The following is a 26,614-nucleotide window of genomic DNA, read 5'->3' on the forward strand; positions in this document are numbered from 1 at the left end:
AATATTTTCTCTTATAATTTCTTATTCAGTTACAAAGTTACATTGTTCAAGTCCTGTAATTCCCGTGTCGAGAATTCCGACTAACTTGTCAATAAAAATTTTTTCGTTTCCAAAACTTCTCTGGCATTTTCTTCACTATCGGTAGTGGTATTTTCTGGATCTAGGAGCATACTACAGATTTCGTCGTCTGTTAATTGATTGACGATTAGGGCATTGTCATGGCAATGAAAAATTCTACTGTATCATCTTCATTTATCACCTCTTCTCCACATTTGTTTACAAAATCCATTAATTGGAAAATTTCACCTTTGGTTTGCGATATCCGAAAAACCTTTCAATTCGCGGCTGTTATCTTCATCAGCCTCCCCATGAAATATGGCAGATGGCCATAAATTATGCCAAAACCTTTTTAAAGTATCTGGAGACACATCCCCCCACGATCTTGCGATGCTGTACATAGCAGATTTTGTGCTAAAATATTTCAAAAAGTTCTTAATACTCTTGCCATTATTCAAGAAATTTAATATGGGCTGTAAACATGCTACTTTACATTTGCATTTCAGTGCGCCCATTATTCCGATATCTAAAGTCTGAATGATGGACGTACGATTTATGGGAAAGAATAATACCGATAACTTTAAGCGAAGTATGAGCCGTACAGTTGTCTACAATCAGGATAGCATTTGCGTCATCAGGTAAACCAACCGAATTCAAATGTTGCCGAGCCTCGGATATGAAATAATTTTCAAACTAATCATTCATTAACGCTTGTGTCATCCATTCTGTTTTATTTGCGCGATATATAACGGGGAACATCTTTATTACTTTAAATGCTCGAGGTCGTGTGTTTTTTCCGATTACGAAACGTTTACACTTGTGCGCTCCTGCATTATTTGCGCATACTAAAGTTGTTAGTTTTGTTTTCGAATCTTTGACACCTGGAGCCTTCTTTTGTAGAGGTTGCAAGGTATTTCGCGTTACATATTGCTAGGAAAAAACCAGTTTTATCAGGGTTGTAAATTTGTTCCGGAGAGAGAACTTTTCGTTATTGGTGAGTTCAATAACATCATCTGCAAATACATCAGCAGCTTCAGTATCAGCTGTCATGAGATTGGAGACGAAAATCAAGGTTTTCAACTAAATTTTATCTTGCTTCTATCGGGCACTGAGACAGTTAAGCCTGAAATGCATCGTTTTAGTTATTTATTATACTTACGTCTATTTCTTGCACATGTTTAAGGCTTATCTGAGCCCTGCATAAGTAAATTCCCACATACAATTAAGGCCGAGCGCTAGCTATCTTATCCCCTGATGCAGTCAGTCGATTCCTAAATTCTGCTATCAAGGGGCTCCCTAAGTTCTAAATTTTTACCGCCCTTAAATTCTGGGTCCCAGTGATTTCCCTAAATCCAGAAAATTTTGTCATTCTCTTAATTTTGTTGATCGGTGGTTCTCTAAATTTCAAAAATTTTGTCTTTCCCAAATTCCGCCGCCCGGTGCGGCCATACGAGCCCTGACCCTGTTCTGGGTTTATATGAATAACAAATCAGTTATTCTTAAACCAGTAGCCCCTTTGGGCCTGTTAGTATCATTCACAAAATCTAATACCGAAAGAAATTTTTGTTAAATTAGTGTATGTAAGTTCACTAATGTCAACAGGAAAGGTTACATTCTTGGCTATTCAATTACTAATACATAACAAATTATTTAGGCATCGCTACGTGAGTCATTATTGAAGTTATCATATTCTGATAAACATACGGTGATGAAAGCTAAATATAATAAATAATGATTCGGCAGGTTGGGCGTCAAAGAAATAAAATACTGCGTACGATTTATGTTGTCGACGATGTTCCTATGTTGAATGTTCGGTTTGAGACGTATGCCAAGCTATGGAGTCAATTATTGATCACACAGATTTATGCTAAAATCATTGTTTCTTCAAAAACGAGGTATTTTATTTAGTGCCGAAGTGAAATTAGGAATCGGGACTCCCCGCATATTTTATTATGGGGGGGGAAATCAAATACGCATGCGTAAAGCATACAAAAAAAATCCGAAAAAAAAAAAAAAAAAAAAAAAAGGGTTGTTGGTGGCTTTGAGTTCCGAATTTTGGACTTCCGGATCTTGGACTTTGTACTGTATTTATCACTTGTAAACATACAAAAGTTCAGTGTATATATCACTTTCCAACTTAATTAAACACAGGTTTTGTAAGTATACACACTAACTGCTTGATTTTAAATCCACAAAACTGCTTTAAATGTACAAAGTTTCTTAAAATAATCCGCTTTCATCCTTAAAACCTTTCTCAGATGGACGATCACCATTGCAACTAACTACTTCTTTCTGTAGGAGTTAAAATAAAAATTCAAAAAGAAAAATTAAAACTTACTAGTTTATTTTCTGTTATGTAGAAGGAAGGGTAAAAAACTCAAGTTACAAATTCACATTGTTGTTCACTGATATTCGCAAGCGTTGAACAAAAATAAACTGTAAGATTTAATACAAGAAAAACATAACCAGATCCTTAACTTAAAAAATCTCGTGAATTTAAAATTATCAATAAACTAAATATTAATCAAAAAGGCTTATTTTAATTAGCATATTATTTACTAAATTAAATTTTTCCTGAACTTGTACTGTTTCGTCTACTTCTCCAGAATGAGTTTAGAATGAGTTACCTGGACCTCTCGAATACGCGCCGAATGTGCTAACCATTACACCACGAAAGCACGCAGAAAGAAGGGAGAAAATGCCTTATAAGGATATTTAGGATTTCCAACGGACACTTTATATCATGGAGACATTCAACCACATCTGGCCAGAGTGAGTCGAAGGACTCTTGAATGACTATAGCGATAACAGACGTATGAAGCTAATTATTCCCGTTCTCCGTGATAAAATCGAGTAGTTTATTCAAGGAAGTCTGTGTTGAGACTCCTTGTACTGTAGATCATGAATTACCGTATTCCTGTTGAGAAAGTAGTTGAGACCTTGTAATACCACCAGTTCTATAATTCTGCTAATGGAAGCTTACTGGTCCATACGACCCGGGGTCATGAGGAGCTTTTCCTGTCTTTAAAAAAGTGCAGTTTATGCATGCTTCATGATGGCCGGGAAGTGATGCAACCATCCAGACCATCCGTTCTAGGCGCTTTCCATTTAGCCAAAACACTTACAATTCGGACTGCTTCCTTTCTGGGCGGCGGAGCTAAGTCATGCACTCTTGTAGACCAACTCCTCCTTCTGTAACGTACTCTGGTCTGTCTTCAGTGTCCTCCTGAGGATCTTTGATGATTATGCAACCCAAAATGTTGCAAGATATCCTCACAGGTGATTCTCAGCCGAGAACCCACTAATTTCCAGACGTTTAAAAACTTTGTTGTGTGCGATTTTGTGCACCCTACCGTAAGTATCCATTACTGTACCACAGTGGAGTTTCCAAGCTTCTCTTTTCGTCTTTTTAATAGTCATCTTACATAAAGTATTTTCTATTTTGTGAGATGGAACTTTCTCTGCCTGTTTTTAGGATTTTTCTCTGCCTGTGTCAGCCTTCGGTACGTTCGTAGCCTTCTGCTCTGTTCCATAAGTTTTGTATTCCATCAGGAGATGGTGTCCTTTAATTTGAAACGCTTCATCTTGTAGGTGGCTTTGGCAGCTTTAACGAGGTCTTATAAATCGTATCATAGATATTATATAGCTCAGGATCACTTGTGCAAGCGTCCAGATCATTTAAATGTTTAAGCAGAATTTCGTTACATAATTTTGTGAATTTTGAATGACCTCTATTCTTTGTTTTAAACCTTTGTTTTGTGTAGTAATAAACTGGAACTCCTAGCTTAAAAGCTATTAATTCATAGTCGCTGGAAGTAGGGAAAGACTACTGGCACACACGTCTACTACAATTGGCAAACTGTGGAAATGTATTCAGTTTGCCCAGAATAACTTTCTGCAGACAACTACCTAAAATTTGTATTGGTCATTACCATGCTATGCGCTAAAGTGGGACAGATAATGCTCATATATTTATGTAACATCATCCAAATCTCTGTTTGTTCACGCGACTTCACAGAGAAGCAAATACATTTCTGAGGTAGGTCTCCTGGGACTCGGGACCTGCCCGTTCAAGATTGTGGAAGGCGTGGGACATGTACTGCTTATCTTTGTTAGACATCAGATGTCCCCGTCCTCCGTCACCTGCTAAAGTGGGGCAAACAATACAATAAGTTTAAAATACACCTCAAATACAGTTTCGAAATTTTAATCATCCAAACGCTACATCACGCGTATTGTCTCCAGTAAAAATCTTCGCTGTAAATCAGTTCTTTCTTAGTGCTACATTTATTCTGGAATAGCAGTATATTATACATCAGCGTAAAATGTTTAAATCGTGTATCGTAGGATTAAATTTAATTACAATGACTTACATATTTCTGATGCCTCCCTTTTTTTTTTAAATTTCTTAGGTTAAAAAATATTTATCTAGCATTTTCCTTTCTACCCTAAGATTGAGTGGATTTTAATTTGATAGTATTTCACAGGACTCTTTCACATTTTTAGAACGGTTGGATAATGAATTAAAAACGCATGTCAAAAGCTTATTATTTGAAATGACAAATATAGTCTGCTACTATTAAATTTATTCTTCTTTCAAAAGGTCATACGTAAAATAGCTGCGGATTGAAGGATATGTTTTTGCGCTTTCCAAAGAGAAATATTTATATGCCATTATTCAAAATCTTTGTGAAATGCACGGTATTTGCTAGTGCAAAATACGCAGTATTATTAATCGGAAAAGGAAATACCGTCAATCCAGAGGCGTAGCTAGGGTTTTCAGCGCCCGGGGACAACTGAAGTTTTGGCGCCCCTTTTTGTGTGCCACGAATGGAAAAGACTTCATTCTAAAATTTCGTACCATCAATTTGGCGCCCCCTGGATGCTGCGCCCGGGGACAGATGTCCCCCTTTGCCCCACCCTAGCTACGCCACTGCATCAGTCACTACTTCGACATGGAAAGATATGCGAAACAAATATCCGACAAAGATGAGTACTGTTTCTAATGTTTTCCAAGTTAAATCGTTGGTAACAACAGAAAATCTGCCGACGTAGAAATGAATTGCAGAGTCTTTAAATACATCTATAGAACAATAAGTAAAATAATAAACCCAGATTTACAACTTAAATAAGCTAAAAAATTAATGTCCAACAGCTTTGCCGAAGCATGCGGCTTAATGGAAAACAGTTTGTAGAACCCTATATGAAAACTATTTAAACTATTTATCGGGAGATAAACGGAAATACATCGCACTCGTTGATGAAGTATAGATTTACCTAAATGACTGCAACAGAACAAGATCTATTTATAATCGAAAACGAAAAGAAAAAAAATGTAGAAACCTGGCTTCGTCAATGCAAAGAAAGTTTCAGTAACGGGTTTATGATTGCCAACAGGAGTCTCATACAACGGGAAATAAAAAAAAAATCAACTAAATATGCTATCAAAAAACGTTTTACATCTGATATTTACAGAAGAAATTCCATTTCTTTATCTCAGCGGCTTTCAAACAGTGAAATTTCATGAAGACAAAACAAATCATACTTCGGAAAGTACCTCTGCATTCCTTGATAAAATGGGGCATGATACAGGTATTGTATGTAAACCTTTTCAATGTATTACTACAAAATCTCCTGACTTTTCACTTATGGACTATTATGCTTTTAGTCTCTTGAAGAGAGCTGATCCTATGCGCAAACTCATCACGATTGATAGTCTCAGGGAAGTAGTGGAAGAGAAATGCAAATTAGTATTCCTGGAAATTTAACAAAAAGTCATTCTGCCATGGAAATCACGATGAAAACATAACCCAGAAAAAAGAATATTAGATCGAACATAAAAAAAATACTTTTAACATTTTATCATTAATTAAACGCCCCCAAATTTGTTTTAAAAATGTGTAAACACCCTCTATACTAACGCATTAGTGTACATTGCATAATATTTTAGCTATCTGGCACACAAAGCAATTTAGCAAACTAAGAGAGAAAGTTTCAAATAGAATATGATAAAGAATAAAACATAAAAGACAAAACAAAAAGTACTTTGTAAATTCGAAATCTTGTTAAAATTAATAAGAAATGCCGATAACTGAATTTGAAAAATTCTTGAAAAGCTATGAAAAATTGATGGCAAAGGAGCGTTCACAGACTTGCTAAGCTCTTACTCCTGCAAGATTCCAATTTTTGAAATCAAGTTACCTGTGCGAATGTGAGTTGAAAGCAAGAATAAGCAGTTACGAAGCATGTCTGCTCGCTAAAAATCAAGATTTTTAAATGTCATGTTTAGGCCTTTCAATCAACTTTCATTTCAGACGCTGAAATAATTTTCTGGTGTAAGCTACGAAATCCATCCGAATTTTAAATTTGTTTATTTGACTATTATGCCAAAATTACAGAATTTTAATACACCCGCCTATAATTTCATTAAACTCAGAAAATGGAGTACAAAAATTAAATAACTTGTTTTGAACTGTCATTAAGTGTCGTTTTTAAATAAGTTTGCCCAATATATTAAGCTGTGCAAAATATAGAAATGAGAAATATGATTGTAGAAAGTTATCTAATCATTAAATACAATAAAACACTTAAATCCGGCATAATTTACGCAATTTATGTAATAATTTCAGCTTACGAATATTCTGATTTGATTGTACAAGAACATTTGTCATTAAAATTGCAATTGTTTCAGCTTCTCAAATTGTCATTGCATACTACTATGCATTATAGGTAGAGCATCTTAATGTAAATGTTATATGAAAGGAATGTCAGGCTTTAAATAACGTCAGCCATTTACAGCTGTAACTAATTATATTTCATGAACCTTTTGTCCCAAAGAATAATTACTGCATTATCCAGAATATGAAATTAGATACGACTCGTGCCACTTACCGTCGAAGCTTTCCAGTCATTCAATTATCACTAAACGGAAAATTAAACATTACGGCTGGATTTACAACTATGCGCGTCATATAATCATACCACTCTCACAAACACTAAAAGCTCTTGAATTATTAATACGCCGCAAAGGTTGTTCAGTAAATTTCGCTGAAATTAGTAATTCAATAACGTGTCCAAAATAGCAAATTGTACACTTAAGTTTTGCTTTAAATAAATCAGTAAAAGTTGCGAAAGAAAACGCGCTAATGAATTACTGAAAGTTATTCAGTTGCATTTAATGAATAAGCTTTTGAATATACTCAAGATTTCCCCAAATCAGCTTTGTTTTTATGCTGCGAATCATTTTGTGTTTTTAGTAAAGAGTATGTAAAAAATAGTATAATTCGAAAGTGTATGCTTAAGAATGTTTTATATTAATAAAAATATTCTTTTCATATGCTTTCTTATTCCAGATATGAATAAGGGATATCCTAAAATAATCAGAGATGTTTTGAAATTATATTTGATTTACATATATTTTTGCCTCATTCAAAGCGTTCTCCACCGATATCGCGCACTTTCCGCTGAATACTGGAAACATGAAGACAGTTGTAGAATTTTTGACATGGAATATTATTCAATGCAAGCAAAGACATTCAAAGAAATAGGATAAAAAAATCACACTGAAACAGGAAGTTATAGATTGCGTTAGTAAGACACTAATACCATGGTTTTCTTTCCCAAAAAAATTGTCGGACGGAGGAGATTATTTTTAAAACATCTAGTCAATGTTATTTTGATAATCTTCATTGGTAATCTGTCGTATTTTTTTAATGTTCTACACTTGTCTTCTGTTCAATACATGTCCAGTCTTCATTTAATATGTTGTCAGTTTTTAATCTGGAAAAGCACTCGCACCTTTTATTTACTCAAATCATCATCTTTGAATGTTTGTCGGAAGCATAACAATAGTTTCAATTGCAGTTTACTTCTACAGCATATAAATGTTGATGAGCATACATTTTGCTCTTTTCAGTCGTACATTACATAATAATGGCAAGATGCTGCTAACATCCACCAGTCAGCGTTGAGAAAGAACTGCTGCACTAAGGTTGATATTACTTAATAAATAGGTCGAGCCAATCCTAGGCAAACAATGCATAGCGGTACGATCCGCAATTACGAAATGCTAACTTGCAGTATTTATCAAAGAATTTCTTTGGTATAACCTGCCCATTTATTTTTGGGCATCCTAGAAGTGGAGAGACATTGGAAGCAGGAGAAATGAAAAATGGACCTCTGGAATATGCGTCCAGCATGCAGACCACTACACCACGAAGGCATGCTAAGAAGGCGGCAGAAATTCCTTACACACTCTCCTTTCAAAGGGAGACTGGGGATTTTAAGGGACCCAATAGCCAAATCCTGGGTGTGCAGAATCATCATCCACCACCCTTTTAGTTCGGGCTCCACTGTAGAGACATTGAGTTAATTGGAAGCAGGAGAGATAAAAAATTAGCAAAACCTTCACCGGGAATCGAACCACGTACCTTTGGAATACGCGCCCAGCGTGTAGACCACTGTACCACGAAGGCACGCTAAGAAGGCGGGAGAAATACCTTATATATTGGGAAATACATTTTTTTCTTTTTTCTTTATTTTATTTAGGCCAATCATGCAACCAAAGGAAGTTGTAAATTTTAATAAATGTAAAATAAAATTTAATTTGGGCGTTATATTTAGTTCCAAAATAAGAATAAATAAAACAAAAAAGGAAAAAGATTCAGCTCAATAGATAGCTCCATGATTGTAGCTTTATTTATTATGGATCTTTTTCGTTACAGCACAATGCGTCAGAAAGTTTTCTCGAGAAAGATACATGCGCGAAATTGATATTTCCAGCGAGAAAACATACGTTTGTGATCGGCTGTAATCAGACAGCTGTGTTTGTGGCGAAAGAATCCCACCAGAGCACTACTTATTCTCGTATCCATTAATACAAGCATATAATAGTCTTAGCAATCCAAAATTCCATCACAAAAGAATATGTTGTAAAGTGCCTTTTGGAACAAAGCGAAGATACTTCTGAGTAATAATTATTGAGAAACAAGCCTTTCTCTTAATGTTCGTACACTGCGAAATAATAACTGCACGAAAATGTTTTCTAAAGATAAACGCTATCACCTATAAGGTGTCACATCGGATCAGTAGCAATTTCGGGACAGTTCTTACATTACCATTTGGGAAATTCCTGGTATTCCGTATGCATGTTCCTGTTCTGACCTGTGGTTAAAGTTTCCTAACCATAAAAAGTTAAAAAATATCAAGTTAGCTAGTTCAATAAACAATCATAAGAAACGTATCTCTCAAGGTAGCTGTTTCAACATACAAAGTGCAAAATAAAATGGTGCACTTTAATAACTTTTTGATGAAATACTTATTTTAAAATGTTGTATAGTAGCTCTGGTAACCTTTCAAAACCCTTAAAATGTGTAAATTAAAGTGTTTCAGCAAAGGGTTACGTTGCGCTGTCTATAATATACACTGCTGGCCACCCAAATTGCAACACCAAGAAAGACAAGAGATATCACAACAAAATTTATTTAGTAGATAACATGTTGACCAGGTATCAAATGATTAAATTTATAGACTTCTGTGAAGTGTGGTTCCTCCAGAATCAGTAGCCAGAGTAGCCGCCACTGTTGGAGATCACCGCTGCCACACGCCTCGGCATTGATTCAAAGATACCTTGGATGTGTTCTTGGGGTACAACAGAGCAAACAGCTTTCACAGGTTGCCAAGGTTGATCTGGTGTGTCAGCTTGGGATGTAATCTGAGTCAATCATTCAGCAACCATGGGCCACATGTTTTCTATCGGCGAAAGATCCGGAGATCGAGCCGGCCAGGGAAGCAATTCAATCTGGCGATTGACGAAGAACCCTTAGTCAATGCGTGCCACGTGTGGTCGCGCATTATCCTGATGAAATATGGTTGTGGGCAAGCCCTGAAGATAATGAAGGATAACTGGCTCCAACACCTCGGAGATGTAGCGCTGGCTGTTTAAAGTACCCGCAATGCGTATTAGAGGAGTGCGAGAGTGATATCCAATACCGCCCCATACCATAATACCCAGTGCGGGAACAGTGTGGCGGTGCATAACGCAGCTGTTCAGCATCCTCTCTCCACGGTGTCTCCAGACTCGAATCCGACCATCGTGGTGCTGCAGACAGAAGCGTGACTCGTCAGTAAATACAATTTCATTTCATTCTCCCGTCCACATCCTTCTTTCATTGCACCATTGGCGGCGGAGACGTCTGTGGCTCTGCGTCAAGGGTAGGCGAAGCAATGGACGTCTTGTGGACAGACCACTCACTCTGCTGTAAACGGCGTCGAATGGTACGCGCAGACACTGGATTATGCGTTACAGACTGAGGTGCTATGGTTCGTGATGTGACTGAGCGATCCGTCACTGCCAGTCGCACAATGTTCCTGTCATGACGTGAAGTGGTGCACTGAGGTGGATGCGATCGAACACGTCGGTCCGTCGTACCCTCCTGCATCGAACGGTCACATATCCGTATTGAAGTTGTTTGGTTTCGTCCAACACGACTACCGATTTCCCTGAAAGATAATCCATACTCTCGGTAGGCCACTGTCCTTCCTCTGTCGAACGGATACTTGATCAAACGATGATCGCTGTTTACTACGAGGCATAATTGATCGTTTTTTGAAAAAACCCTCAAGAAAAACACAATTGCCGAACTTGAAATCGTCGAAAACTCCAAGCCTTAAATAGCGCTTTGAAGTGGCGCCACAGGCGCGCTTGATGTGCGTCTGCGCTGAAATTCTAATCATTTGCATATCTCACCTCCGCTAATGCATGTTGTAAATTCCATGTTATTTGCATGCTTCCTTCAGGGTGTTGCATTTACGGTGGCCAGCAGTGTAGTTAAAGAAAACCGAAAACGTTATATGGAGCACCAACACTGGTTAACAAGAGTGTATAAGTGTCTGGAAACAAATATAAACAACTCATTTCATCAACCAAACTAAATTATATATGTTTAGATCTCTTTAGTAAACATGTCATGCTAGTGTTCTTCCGGGAAATAAAGTAGTTAAGTATTTTCAAACATACTTATAGAAAGGAGTAAAAGAAGATTTTACATTTCCTCATTATGACTAAATTACAGTTACTATTTCTCTTAAATATTTTTAAAAAATTTATGAATAGGAATAAAAAGATTTTACATTTTTGTCATTAAGGTTATTATGAAAATTTCTTAATTATTAAATGGCAATATTTTTGTGTTAATTTCTTGTATATTAATGTCAGTGGATATTGGGAAGAAATGCATCGTTATCACAAAAACTGGAAAAAAAGCTTCGTAATCAGTTATCGAGTGGTGTGTAAAACACGAACTAATTGCTTATCTGGACAGATTGATGATCCGTGAGTTATTTCTAACCACAGCTCTAGTAGATTCCATATTCGCAAGGTTTTGTAAAGATACTTCAACAAAAAACTTGAAAAGTTACACCGAATGGGCTCGGGAGTCCCATGCGGAAGGTCTGGAGGTGGTAAAGAGGCGTATAGTCACTTCGAATGGAGAGATCTTACTGTGTTAGATTGATAGCAAAAGAGCCGGGAGGACTTCTCACGGCATCCTATTCATAGCCGGTGCATACGAAGTATGATAAAGACCAACTCCGTAGCCAAAAAGAAAGAAAATGTTACAAGGTATTTCTCCCTCCTTCGTGGTGTAGTGATCATCACACTTGGTGTGTATTCGAGAGGTCCGTGGTTCGAGTCTCGGCGAAGGCATTGCTTATTTTTCATCTCTCCTGCTTTCGAAATAATCTAATATCTCTACAGTAGCGTCCGAACTAAAAAACGGTGGTGGATGATTCTCCACCACCAGGATTTGGTGATTGGGGCCCCTAATCCCCAGTCGCCCTTTAAAAGGGAGAGTATATAAGGTATTTCTCCCACCTTCTTAGTATGCCTTCGCGATCAGCACACTCGGCGCCTATTCGCGAAGTCCGTGGTTCGAGTTCCGGCAAGGGCATCTCCTGCATCTCACATCTCCTGCTTCAAAAATAAACTAATGTCTCTATAATGTTAATTACAAAATTTCAGTATTCTGTTAAAAATTTTCGTTCAAAAAAACATTTCCTTTTTGCACGCATTCATGGAGAGTGGCGTAGTTGTTGAAAGCCGAACAATCAGATGGGGGGGGGGGAGAGTCCTCTCTCAAGAGAGAACTCAATTTTTAAAGGATGAATTCTGTCACATTCTAGACAATACATGAAACGCGGTGAGAAATTTCAGCATCCACGCCAAGAACAAAACAATGCAAAAATTTATTCTTTTTCGTTTTTTCGATTCAAATCTTTTAAACGCCGACTTTGACGCTGACTATGCAAATTAATAAATAAATATATAAATGTGGCATAATTGCAGCTCATTACAACCTATTTCTGTGCTAAATAATGCCTAAAATTCTTTATTTTACCTATGTTTACCAATTTATTGCTCCAGCTAATGAACGGCTTAAATAAACATAAGTTTTTCTAACACGTAATTAGCTCTAAATAACTCTTTTTATTTTAAGACAGAAAGTTGCTTTCAAACGAAGTAAATGTTTGCTGTTCCGGAATAACTTTAATAAAGTATCTGAACTAAACTGATATTTGAAAGGAATACGCTTAATGTTTTCTCAACACACTCAAGTATAAAAAGTAATTTAAAATATCTTAGGTCCCCCAGATTTTAGTTCTTCTGAGCTGAATATTAATTTTTTATCGCATCTTCTCTCAGTGTTTGTCATAGATATCATGTTTCTCGAAACATGAAATTTGACAGATTCTTTGAATTTCCACTAATGAAAGGACTTGGGTCATTCGGAATTTGACGATGTGATTTAACTGACACCAGCAACTGTGTGCTTCCTACAAAAGATTCGCAGTTTGGCTAAGTGCCCTCTTTATAAAAAATGTCTTTTAATAAGTATCTATTTATCCTCATATATGTTTCCTATCCTTGCTTTCTTTGCTTTCTAATTTTTATTTGCACAGAAAATTGAATCAGTGAGATTTTCTCGTTTAAAATTGGTTCAGAACTACAGGGCAACTGTATTAAAATATTTCATCATCAACATATAGGTACTTTTATGCAAGTCTACCAATATTCTCAGAGACTTCTTAATGGTGCTCCGGTATAAAGGTACCAGCATCCTTACCAAAGCAAGTCTTAGATTCTTGGAAGCTACCTTCTTAAAAATGCTGGGACTTTAGACGCCGCCTCCATGCAAAAAGAGTAAGTTTGCCATTTGATTAATAAAGCCAGCGAAAACGCTGCTTGCGCGATGATGCTCCTACGTAAAGGCTCCGGTGATTTTAAGTAGGTTATTTCCCTCAACTTCGAAACTGATTTTCATAATGATGCCGGGACTTCGTCATAAAAGTTTATATTTTATTAAACAATAGGACCTGGAACAGTAATGACGCAATTATGATAGGCAGTGCTATGGCAGCGCCGCGGAAGCCTCAATGTTCGCTAATGATTTTAATTGAAATTCATCCTCAGCACTCATAGATGAAGAAGAAAATTTTTCTAATCTGTTCAGTGTTAAGGTATTAGAAACTAATTTTTCTCTTTGCTTATTTCGCAACATTACTATGAGTTATATCTACTGTGTAATGTAAAAAGCATTATATGTCTTTCATTTTCTCACACATTTTTGTTGCAGGTTCCACTTGCAACGCACCAATTCGCTCTACTCCTAAGTTAATGATACTAAAGCCAACAAAACAGAAGAAAAGAAAACCAACAAGAGCCCCTTACTTAGTGCACATTCTTCCAAACATGAAATACAGCAATGAGAAAATCACAACTAGCAAATTAAATAAAGCAAAAAAAGTATTGATAATTTCTTATTTCAACACCAGTCCTTTACACGTAGCAGATATACTCAAGAACCACTCTGATATATTTTATTACGATGAACCTCTCTATCCTTTTGATTCTACTTCCTTGAAAGATGGGGAAGAACCGATTTCAAGGAGGATTATTTATGATGCAACAGCATACCTTTCTGATCTCTTTGAGTGCAATATTTTAGAATCAAAGATGGGATATTCTGATCAAATCATAAAGAAAATAGCCCCAGTTGCTTATTCTTCTTGCAAGTTAATTCAAAGTAATGTTTCTGAATGCATTGAAGCAACTTGCAAATCAAAACCTACAGTTGTTGCCAAAACAATTCGAATTTATCTTCAAGACGTCCAGGAGTTTCTGGCACAAAACAAGGACATAGTGAAAGTGATCATCTTGCAACGAGATCCAAGAGTGAATCTTCACTTGCATAACAAAAAAGCTCGCCCAGGATGGGTTTCTGGCACAGATATGTTTTTTCAAGGTAGAAGTTTATGTTCCAGAATGCTTCATGATGTTCAGACAGCAAAGAGACTTGAAGGCAGTGGATATAAAAACTTTTATAGAATTGTACTCTTTGAGCATTTTATGAAAAATCCAGAAACAGTTATGAGTGGCTTGTTATCTTTTCTGGGAATGACAACAGATCTAAATGGTGTTAAGAAACTTCTTCGTGCGTCTAATGTGTATAAGCAATTGCGAAAAGCAAAACTAAATAAATGGGAATCGATACCTGATGATGATGCTGGAATGAGCATAGATAAAGCATGTACATTCTTTTACAGAAACTCACTCTATAATCCCATGCAACAAGCCCTCGGCTTCGTTCAAAGATACAATTTGTGCCAATATTGTGAATAAATGATTTTGTAACAAGTTCTGAATGATTTTTGTAATCCAACATGAAATTCTAAGCACACGAATTCTTATTATATTTTCTCAAAAAGTAATCGAGCATATTGACTTTAATGTAATTACATCAAATAAATTACAAGAGTGGATACAATTTTATGATGAAAATCAATATGCTACTATTAGGGATTTTATTACGCTAGTGCCTTGAAGACTAAATTGTAGCTTCCAGTGTTCCAGTGTAAACAGTGTTTGTTGTTTTTGTGGGCATAATACACAGAAATTTAATTTTCGTCATGATTATATAATTATGTTACCATTATTTTTTAATATTATGGAACCACAGTCTGTGAAAAATAAATTATGCAGTTTTGACTAATAATATACTCTAAAGCAGCAGAATAGAACATAAACTAAAATATTTAGCAAATTTCGAAACTTAAGGTTCTGAGTAAACAATAAAGAAATGAACCTTTATCCAATGTAAGTAATGAATATAATTACAATTTAATTAAAATGGTTAAAGCACATCGCTTTATTCAGAGATGTATGTACCAGAGATGTATTTTAAAAAGTACAAAAATAAACTTGAAAAGAAATACTCCAATATTAAACTTGAAATTAGGCAAAAAAATCATTTTAGTTGGGCACAGATTTCAAATAAAATTCTATCGATTTCGAGGGTTTTTGCCTACTATTAAATTTCAAGAAAGAATTAAGTTTTTTAACATTTTAAAGAGTTTGTAGGATAATATTGACATCATAGACGACACCGCTCCATGATATCGTAAAAGGCGCAATAAGATCAATAGCGTGCAAGTTATAATTACTAGTTTACTGATCAAGTCAGCTTCCTATATGAGGCTAGAGTACCAAATAGAATTCATCAGCAAGTCCCTCAAATAATTATATGACATGAAAGGATATTAATGGTCAGTAAGAATTTTCACATATACCATTATTGCAGTGGTATGTTCTACAACACGCATCGGTCCCCCGAAATCCGTAGAGGATTATCCCTAAAGCAATCTATTTTTATCACAGGCGGGTTAACATGCGGCGATACACTTGCCGATCAGTTGTTGGTTTCGAAAATGGAGTATTCGCACATGGTCATCAAAGTAATTGTAAAAGAAATTTTGATTCACTGGACCAGCTAACACTTGTATTTTTCAATGGGCCTACTGTAGTCGTAAACTTCGATGGTGCCGGCTTTTACATTGGCACGTGAGAGGAAAGTCTGCTGAGGTATCCCACATCTAACAGAGTCCGATGAACTGGGGGTGTGCAAAAATATTTATACGTGCACTAGAATTATATTCTACTTACATATGGTCGCAGACAAATGATAGCCAACTATTTGCCTTTGCCATGCAAGACTGATCAAACATACACAGCCTACTGCAGATTCACTAGGAGTCTACTGCAGATTTCACTGTTCTCTTCAATTTTCATGGAGGTTAACAACGGCAAATCGCAAAATCGGAGGAGTAATGCAGTTTCGGAGATACTCGGCCTTTGCTGCTTAGGGGCACCTCAAACTGGCTTTCATTAAAGTCACTTAAATAAATAGTTTTTCCATTATACGAACAGGTATCCGATAAAATGATGTCTCAATATCTCTAGCAACATACCTTAACACATGTTACCTAATTATCTTAGTTTCTGTCTAGCAATTTCATCTTTTCATGTGCCATCTCATTCCGAATAACCTATTCTCACGAAATTAGTAGTCATCATCAATAGGGATGATCGTGGTATTTTGGTTTATAAGTATATAATGCATATATGTTATATATTTAAGAGACATTTAGACATTAACTAATAGACATGCATATTATTACGTGCGTACGGGTTCGTAATGGATTGAATGCCCAGAGAACCGATGATAGCCTGATAATATTTATTTTCCCAAAAGACGCAATTTACTGTTCTGGGACTGTTTACAAAAATGCTCGTACAGCTGTTCTCAGACGGAGCACAACCAGTAGTTACTACTTCTGGTAAACTGCCAATAATGTTAAACACACGAAAATATATAAAATCCTCAAATGCATTAAGCTCGCATAGTGATCTATCAGTTCTAACGATACTATGAGTTAATCTCTGAACTAAACTGAGAACTGATGCTCTATCCATTCTTATATATTTTCCTCGGCCGCCAAGTTTCCAGTGGATTTGATTTCTTGAAATTGTTGGCTTATACAGTTATAGTTGTATAGGCCTGGATACGTTTACAAAGTGACAGTAGTACACAGAGTTCGGACCAAAATGTCACCAAGTCTGATGACATTTCTTCTGATGGCGATTTCTTCCCAAATCTGGGGATACAAATTAGTCGATGAAACAACTGTCAGCTTGCGCTAGTTTGTGATTTTGGCAAGGTAGACATTTATTCAATGGTAAACGGACCTGCCCCTGTAATGTTATTTTTTCGGCGAAGCTACATTTTGTGAAACCTTTTATGTTACATTATACAAGAGATACTATAAATTTACGTATAATTTCGCTAGAATTATTTATTATACAAGCTTCAGTGGCATTGCTCCCTTCGCAAGGGCTGCACTTACCGGGGAGTATAATCTCTGGACAGGAAGCAATACTTAAGAAAATCACTGACTACTTACTGTGCACACCCCTTTGGAGGGGACGATATGTCCGAGGTAAGTCACATTCTGTCTGGGCAATTTATATTTGGCATTACTTAACTGTACATAGGCTTCCTCGAAATTCTACTATCATCCTGGTATATCAGATAAGCTTCGTAGGAAAGACCTCTCAGCACTGTCTCCATAACGAGTCCGAATCCTGACTACGCATTGCGCAATCCAAACGTTATCACCTTCAACTGTCAAAATCCTTCTCCGATAGAAACGCCATCTTTTCTCGGTCATCAGGATGTATTGATAATGGGTAATATCTACTCTTTAATTCAACCGTCGAAAACCGCTTTCTTCCAGAAAGCGTGTCCAGAATGTCATAAATTCTGGAAAGAGGACAGTTGTGCTTCTTTGTGTTGCAGTTCAACCTGTGGCAGTCAAAGTAAAATCTGGTTGAACCGTCTCTCTTTCTGACCAGAGTGATGTAAGAGGCCCAAAGACTTGCTTATGGCTCGATAAAATCATTTTCTTGCACGCCCTTTGAGAGTTTTCATACCTGTTCCTGTTTAACAGTTGGTAGGCCTCTTGAATGTTGCTTAATTAACAGAATATATCCTATATCAATTTTATGCTGCGCCAAACGTTTTCGACCTACGTCAGAAGGTGTGCGGGAGAAAACATCTTGAAATTCTTGGATGACAAGAACTGTAGCTGGTGACGTTATCTGTTCGGTTATCATTTTACTCTTTCGTTTCAGAAAATTTAATCATCAGCTGGACTGCTTGAAAACCAAGTAGGAGTTTTTTAGCTGTATTTTTAGTTTTTTTTTTTTTCAGATTTGCAATACATTCCGAATGAAAATTAAGATTGTTTGATTGTAAGAAAATGTCTATAATTACTTGAATTTCTTTAGGAATTTGGTCATTTTCAGTAACATGCCGCTGCAGCTATTTCTTAAGATGCTAGGATTTTCAGTAAATTTAGAAGGCAAAGCCGAAAATTCTGTTGAGAAATTTTTGGTGGTGAGAGTTTTTTCTTTTCTTTTTTTCTGTAGTTCGGCTAATCGATTTTGATACTCCGGGCATCCTATGTATAAACTTACATGATTTTGTTTGCACAAGGTGTAGATGAGATCTTTTCTGTGGTGCATTCTGAATTTCTGTGGTTCTTCGGGCATTTACAACATACCATTTAATGGAAACATGCTGTGTATGCTTAAACCGCTGGCATCGACAGCACTGGGTTGGGTGTTTTGTTTTCCGTTGATGTGGCTTTATTTTAACATTAAAGCTTAAAATATTGTTTACTTTAAAGACGGCTTTTACGGCTTCAGTGCCGTCTAGTATAATGAAATAAGTTTAGAGTTCAATAATATTGCATCTACTTTTCTAGTGAATTGTTTCACTTTCCTGATGGGGAAGTCTCTGTCTTTTAAACTTTAAAACATTGCTTCTACCAATATAGATTTCAAGATACTTTTAATAACTATCTTCGTTGTTCTTTCTGCTTACAGCTAGTACGTATGGTCGAAACGAAGACATTTTATTTTGTTACATATACTTAATTATTTGATTATAATCTTCCAGAGTTTTGGTTAATAAGAAAATGGATCTTCCTCTCATCTGCGCCTCGTACTCATGCTTGCAAATGTAACTTAAAACCTGATCGGCCGAGATCCAACCAATTTCGTCCAGTTCTAATACAATTGGGGGTGAGAAGATTTTTTTATTTAACTTATTTAGGCTGATCTAGGGATATAATTTTTTCTACTTATTTTCTTGCGCTATTTCTTGTTTCCTAATTGGGTTAGGTTGTTTACAAGTCTTGGTGGCGGTTATCCATTTTCTTTCATTACAACTAGAAATAGTGGTTTTAATTGAGGGGGGTGTCTCATCGGCTATAGTAACTTCCATTTGGTAGTCACAGTTATCCTTGGATTCCTGATTACTATTTAATTCTTCAGTAAGATGGGTAAAGACGTTCTTGTGCTTATTGATTACTTCTTGAAACTTTAAGTTGCAATCTTTTTGGATTTATTCATTCTTATCCGTTCTTTCTATTTATCCGTAGCTTTTTGCAGAAACTCTAGTGAATTATAATAGCTAACAGTCGAATGATTTGAAATTTCACATTCTGCCTCTCTAACTATTTCAGCTTCCTCTGTGGGAATCTACCAAAAAGTAATGCCCTTATCTGGTGGTTGTTTAGCTGACATTTTTACTCGTTCTTCTAGAGGAGAACGAGCAAAAAACATTACTTACAAAAATGTCAAGTAGAATCACGCGCCGCACAGCGACGATCACGAATCTCAGGTTGATGCACTGAGAACTGGTGCTTCATCTGATCTCATAGTTTTCCATCGGTCGTCGAGAAATTTCCTGTACTTTCCATTTCTCGAAATTGCTGGGATATACAGGCATACACATTTACAATTACATAGGGCGGGATACGGTTGTAGTTATATAGTGATAAAACCAGATATAGCTTTACAGGAGTGCGAGCAAAATGTCGCTAAGTTTGGCGGCATTCGGGGATTTTTTTGAGATATTGTGCAACAAAAAGTAGTCTCCAAAACCATCTCCAGCGTGGCTGCGTTACGTCCATTTAATCAATTTTAAATGGACTGTCTTGAGGCCCTTTCCTATTGTATTATATAAGATATATAACAGTTTTAAATAAAATTTGGCTAAAATTATTTACGTATATACGAAATTAGTAAGAAAATATATTATATATGTCAGATTACATTTTGATGTTCTTTTCTGACATTTTGATACTCTCACAAAAGTCTATCTTCGCATAAATATCATCGTATAAAAACAACAAGAAAATTGTTAAATATATCTTTTCACTCAACATACAGATGAGCTTTCGATTTGTCTCAATCACAAAACATTAAGTACCATGGAACATGAAATTAGTTGATTATCTCCAGAAACCAATTTTCATTCTCATTTTACAAAATCTAATGTGGACACCTCATGTCTTTCTTGTACGGCCTATTATATTATACACATTCTTTCCTGCACCGCATTTAAACTTATTTCAGTGAATTTCATAGAAATATATTTCTTATTAAATCAGTTCAATTTTCACTTCGCGGCAAGGAAAAAATGCATAAAAACTCTAAATATCTTCGTTAAAAATTGTAAAATACAGGAAAACCTAAACACTAAAGACAGTAATAAACAGTTTAAATTCTTTTTGGCAATTAAAAATAGAGTTTTCACACCAAAACAAGAAATTGGGCCAACTTGCAAGATGAGAAAGTTTTCGATACAGAAAATTTAAGGTTAACCTTTGGTCCGACAGGGAAGGCGACAGGTGACGGAGGACGGGGACGCCTGGTGTTTAACAGAGGTAAACAGGCATATGTCTCGCGCCCTCCCTTATCTGGTGGCAGCAACTCCCTGGAGCTTCATGAAGCCACCTCGAGAGTTTATTGAAGAATTTTACACAATTGTGCATGGCTATACAGTGGCGTCTTAAGAATACATTAGTTTTGATCGATAGGCGAATGATTTGTTACATCTTGGTTTGTTAGACACAAATTACAGTGCATACATACACATATACTTGCACATATAAAGACACGTACAAAACACATATAAGAGCACATATATAACACATATAAAACATGTAAAAACATCATAGAATAATAGAAATTAGATATTAGTTTGCACACACCTATACAAACATATACTTATAATGAAGACATATACTTATAATGAAAGTAAAGTAAAACATATACTTATAATGAAATATAAATAAGCTAATATATAGTATACACTTACACATTTAAAGACGCATATAGATCACGTGCAAAATGCGCATATAAAACATGCAGAATATACATGTTTTATGTATGAATGTGTTATTTATGTTTTATTTATTACACATGAAACTTTACGTTGTAGAATACATTATGCTTCTTAAGTATTATATCAGGTACACAATGCTTATATAATTTGAATAGATATGCAGCGCTATTTATATACATAATGCTTACAGAACTGATACACAATGTAAAAACGGATACACTATGTTACAAACAAAATAAAACACTACACTACTACATACAACACTATTATGGTGTACAATTATGCAAACACAATTATACTAACAAATTAAAATACAAAATAAGACATTATACTGCCACATACAAAATTATGGTGCACAATTACACTAACAAATTAAATCACTATGCTCTTATATATAACACAATTATAGTACGCAGCACCATGCATGCTATGTTGTGTGATGTTGCCAAGTTATGTATTTCTATGCGAATCTATGAGATTATACAGGTAATGCAGATACAATATTGATAGGTATAGATGAATTATACATTATATACATGTCAGATGCAGTGCAGATATAATACAGATATGATGTGCAGGCAATAACTGTAGTGGAGACAATATGTTATAGAATGCGCGGCACTTATTAGATATTATATTAGATGCACAGTGTTTATTGAATTAAAGTAGGTACACAATACTTTTTATATACACATTGCCCACAGAACAGATACACAGTGCAAAGTCAGATAAACAATGCTTGCAGAGTATTAGATGTCAGAATTTAGTTTGCGAACAGTTATAAGAACAGAATAAAACAAAATATAACACTATACAACTATATACAGCACAATTATAGAGTACAATATAATGCATGCTATGTTGTGTGTTGGTGCCAAGCTAAATAATTCTATGCAAAGCTATTGGATTTCACAGGTATTGCAGATAAAATTCAGGTTGTAAGATATTGCAGGTAATGCATATTATACTGATAATGCACACACAATGTAGATAGATGCATAGTAATTATATGCTTTATATATAGCAGATACAGTGCAGTTATACAGATACAGAGCAGAATTTGACAAATTCAGGGCAGAATAGGGTGCATATATGTTGCAGAAAGTTTGTATAACGCGTTTATGTTATGAGTTACACAATGCTGTGGGTATTGGATAATGTTTACTCACGGCTACTCAGGCAGAGGCAAATTCTGTATGACTGTATAAAGCGGTTACTATAGCCTTCCAATGCTTTGAGTATGGACATACAAATATGAGGCAGATTAAATTAATCACTATAAATGTGATTAGTCGGCGTACAATGGTATGCAGTACTGTAAAACAGTCATAATAACCAGCATAATGCGTGTGATGGTGTGATGTAATCATAATTAAGTTACCATCATAATTATTGGTAACTTAATTACGATGACCAGTTTGCAGTGTGCCAGTTTACCATACAAACTTTAACATTGTGTGAAATTTTGCAAAACTACAAAGTTTCACACAATGTTAAAGTTTGTATGAGTATGGGTCCGACTGGGCAAAAAGACACTGAAGTTGGAGCACCAGCTGGATTTAATTCACCATTCTATTTCAAATGTAAACAAATGGCGGCCTCGTAAGGCCTAGTGCCACTTTTAAAATGCTGATAATCCAACAAATACTGCATGCAGATTAACTAAAGGCGTTAAAGTCTTAACCAGATCATAAGAATAACATAATTAAATCACTTTTAAAGCAAAATTGCACAGTTTAACAACGTATAAGAATGAAAAACAGAGCTCATCGAGTCAGGTAAGAGGATGAGAGTATATATATAGGTACCAAAAAAGGGAGTTGCAGATCTAGATATTATACAGTCCTTATACAATATTTCCCCGTTCTACGGTAAATTCTTTTTGAGTTATGCAAGATACATACTTACTTACGACGTACAGACATCACGAAAAAAATCTCTTGTGGAACCATTTCAAATTCATTTTGGAGTCCGTTTCGTAAAAATTAGTCTTTATTATGTCCGTACGTAGTCTTTATTATGTCCGTTTCGTAAAAATTAGTCTTTATTATGTCCGTAGATATCACAAAAAAAAAAAAAAAAAAAAAAAAAAAAAATCTGAAATGTTTCAGATTTTAAATTACGTCCAAAGGGGCGTTTTTTAACATTTTGTGTGTTACCTTTCTTTATTAAATATCATGTTCCTCGCACTTAAACCATAAGATCCAGGGCAACAGCAATATCGCAAAATAGTTTTAAAACGAGCATATCTTTAGAATTTCCGATACAGAGACTCACGCGCTGGAGATAAAAATGTTTTTTCTGCACAGCGTTGCCATTGCTCGCTTTGAAATCCTTGAGTTTGTTAATCAAAAATTCGTCAAAGTTTTAAAAAATAGGAAATCGATCATAAAACAAATTTCAAATTTCAAATTTGGTCTTCCACATGCTCATATTCGTTGGAGGATTACGTTATTCAAAATTCGATGACTCTATGTACCGTTGTTTTATCACAATACGAGAAATATACATACATTTATGCAGATTTTTCATTATTTAATTTCTTCAAATATAATGCAGGACTCTAACATTTTATGGCAACAGTTTGAAAAGTGAACCGACATTTATCCGTCCGACGCAAAATGCCAAAACGAAACTAATAGTCCTTCGGGATTCAAATCCCTTTGGACTAAAAAGAAAATAAAAGCATCTAAATGGATTTGAGAGTGGTCAAAATGTATATTTTCGTTGAAGTATAGTACTCGAAATTTTCCGCGCTTACAATACTTTATACAAGGAAGTAAAAATGAATAAATTTAGAAAAATTAAATGTAATTGCCTTTTAAGCATGTTTTCTAGCCCTACGTTTTATAAGATTTAAGCATTGTTTTCAGTTTTCAAAATTTTTATATTGTGTGTAGGTGACGTGTTTTAAATGAGATAAGTTTTGTTGATTTGACAAAATTTCCAAATGCTTTTTCCACGGAAGGAAAGCAGTCTCAGTGCGCCCACAGATGGCGCCACATGATTTGCTTATTTAATGTAAAAATTACGTAAACTTATTTGGGTTTCTTTTTCAGTTTAAAATGAATTATAGATACTTTTCAATTAGAAGTACTGTTACTGCATTTTATATTGCTTAGACGAAAAAAATGGATAAATAACAATCGGTTTTATTAATAAATGTTACAAGAAAATATTTATCTCAATTAAGTATTTTAGTTTGCATCTTATGCTGTGCATTAATTTTTTTTTTTTTTTTTTTTTAAATATGCTGCTTACTTTATACGTTCATTAAACGTTTTTGCGCTTCCACATGACTTACCTAATATAACATGCTATTACTGAGTTATAAACATGTATTATTACTTTATTGTTTCAAAATTAGAACCTTATTCGGTGATATTCTATTTAGTAATTATAAAGAATTGTTTGGAATTATATCCTTGGAAAATTTTTATTTATAGATTTCTACCTTAATATTGCAAAATAAGAGTTACCACTAATTAGAGTTAGTTTACGCAAATATATTCAAATAACTTAAGACCTCGGAGCGACATTAACATTCAAAATCCGAATATTCGTAATTGAAGAAGAGAAAAAAAGTATTTTTTATGCTTTTAAAATTGAATATAAAATCCCAGAAAAATAATGCTTTATTTTGTAAAGTATAATATTTGTTCTAATGCAAGTCATGAAATATTACATTTTAGTATTCTGTATTATTCTTTTACAGTACATTTCAGTATTCTGTATTCTATTTTGGCATGTAATTACTGATTCTATTTTGTGATATTGTGAAGAGTTGTGAGAGTATTTTTGTGGAAAGTTCCAATATTGTGAAGTTAGCTCATTATTGTAAAATAAATTTTACAATTATTCATTTTACAAGGATTATATTTACAAGAATTTTGTAAAATAAATTTAATGACACTATCATCAGTTCTATGAGCATTCAGTCTATTACGAAAACCCGTACGCATGCAACAATTTTTGTGTCAAAAGTGGGACTGAATGCCGGTTACAAGAGCGATGGATGAGCAACTGCGGCAGCTTGTGGTAGCCTTTGCTACATTCAAAGAAGGGATGAAAGCGAGCAAAGAGGAGATCAAAGCGAGCCCAGAAAAGATGAAAGTGGGCTAAGAAAAGATAAATGCGGGCGTAGGATCTGTTAAGGATGAAGAGAAATGGGAAAGATCAAGAAAAGATGGAAAGGGCCGTAAAATCACTTAAGGAAAAGCAGGTCAGTTGGAAATGAAAAGAGAAATTACCTGCATAATAGGAAAAAGAAACTGAGGCTATGGAAGGCAGATTAGATACGGTTGAAAATAAAGTTAGAGAGTTTGAAGAAAGAGTTATTCACAACAAAACAAAGAAACAGTTTCTGCAGTCCATAAGTAAATCAAACATCAAATGGATGACAGGGTTTTTGCTGCTGTCGCCAAGGGAGTTGAAAGTTTACGAAATCTATAACTACAGCTGTTCATAATTCTAATGCGTTCAAATTCGAACCTATGTCATCTCTATCACCTCTTTATAGCTATCCTTATATGACGAAACGACCTCCTGGTAAGTATACAAGACTCAGTTATCTATAGTAGCAAACGCAAATGGATGGGATTCCGAAGCCGAAGCCTGCCCTATCGCCGCTTCTGTGAGAGCAGACGCAGCAAATATGCTTCAGTCTCTTCTAAAAACCAGACACTAGACTTCGAAGCTCTATCCGGCATGTTAGAGCTGGGCTTTGAGGAGACATCTTTAAAAGACTATAGCAGACTTCAATTAAAATCTCGTCAACAAAAGTCCACAGAAACACTCAAGGCGTTCGCCATTAATGTAGAAATGCTATCTCTTCTCGCTTTTTTTTGGAGTGCCCGACAGAAAAAAGGAAATCCTATCCCTGCGGTACTTCATCGATAACATCAGGCATCCTGAAATACAGAAAGCACTGCGAATGGCGGATGACCGTAGGATCTGTGGTGGTGAAGGCAACGTATTAAGAAACTGCATAACACTGCAAGTCACGAATTCTAAGACTGCACCCATCAAGAACAAGGAAAACGAATTAACGCCACCTTGCGGAGCGGAGATTACTAGATAAAGTGACGCCACATTTTAAAGAGCTTCAGATTTCTGCAATGAGTGGCGGCAGTAATGGACTCACGGGACATATAAATAGATATCCTTGCATTACGACCATCGACACAGGAGATGATGTTACGATCATTCGAAAAGATTTGGCTGAACAACTGGAAGGTAAACTCACCTGGACGCCGTACTACGTTACCTTCCAGACAGTTTTCGGGGATAAGATCGACATAGATGGAAAGTTAAATTTGAACATCACGTCAGGAAGTGTCGCCTACCGTTACACGGCATATATAGCAGATATAAGGACCCTTGCGTACTTGGATTAGACTTTCTAAAGATATATAATTTTTCCTTGCTCTCCAATAACAACGAACTGCACTCTGCCTTTAAAGACATAA

At 35.5% G+C, this 26,614-nt stretch overlaps 1 protein-coding gene across 2 annotated transcripts in view; it reads left to right on the forward strand.

Moving 5' to 3' along the window:
• LOC118188629 (carbohydrate sulfotransferase 1-like) overlaps positions 1–15,114 on the forward strand; it is a 29,469-nt gene extending 14,355 nt beyond the window's left edge. For both annotated transcript variants that reach the window (XM_035359121.2, XM_035359120.2), the window contains one exon: positions 13,689–15,114. In XM_035359121.2, coding sequence (XP_035215012.1) covers positions 13,689–14,734 — 1,046 coding nt within the window. In that variant the 3' untranslated portion in view covers positions 14,735–15,114. The remainder of the gene's footprint in view (positions 1–13,688) is intronic.
• Positions 15,115–26,614: the final 11,500 nt, after the last annotated feature.

The sequence above is a fragment of the Stegodyphus dumicola genome, chromosome 4 (assembly GCF_044657685.1).
Source record: "Stegodyphus dumicola isolate Sdum_Otavi_A_Nest chromosome 4, ASM4465768v1".
NCBI classification, from domain to species: domain Eukaryota; kingdom Metazoa; phylum Arthropoda; class Arachnida; order Araneae; family Eresidae; genus Stegodyphus; species Stegodyphus dumicola.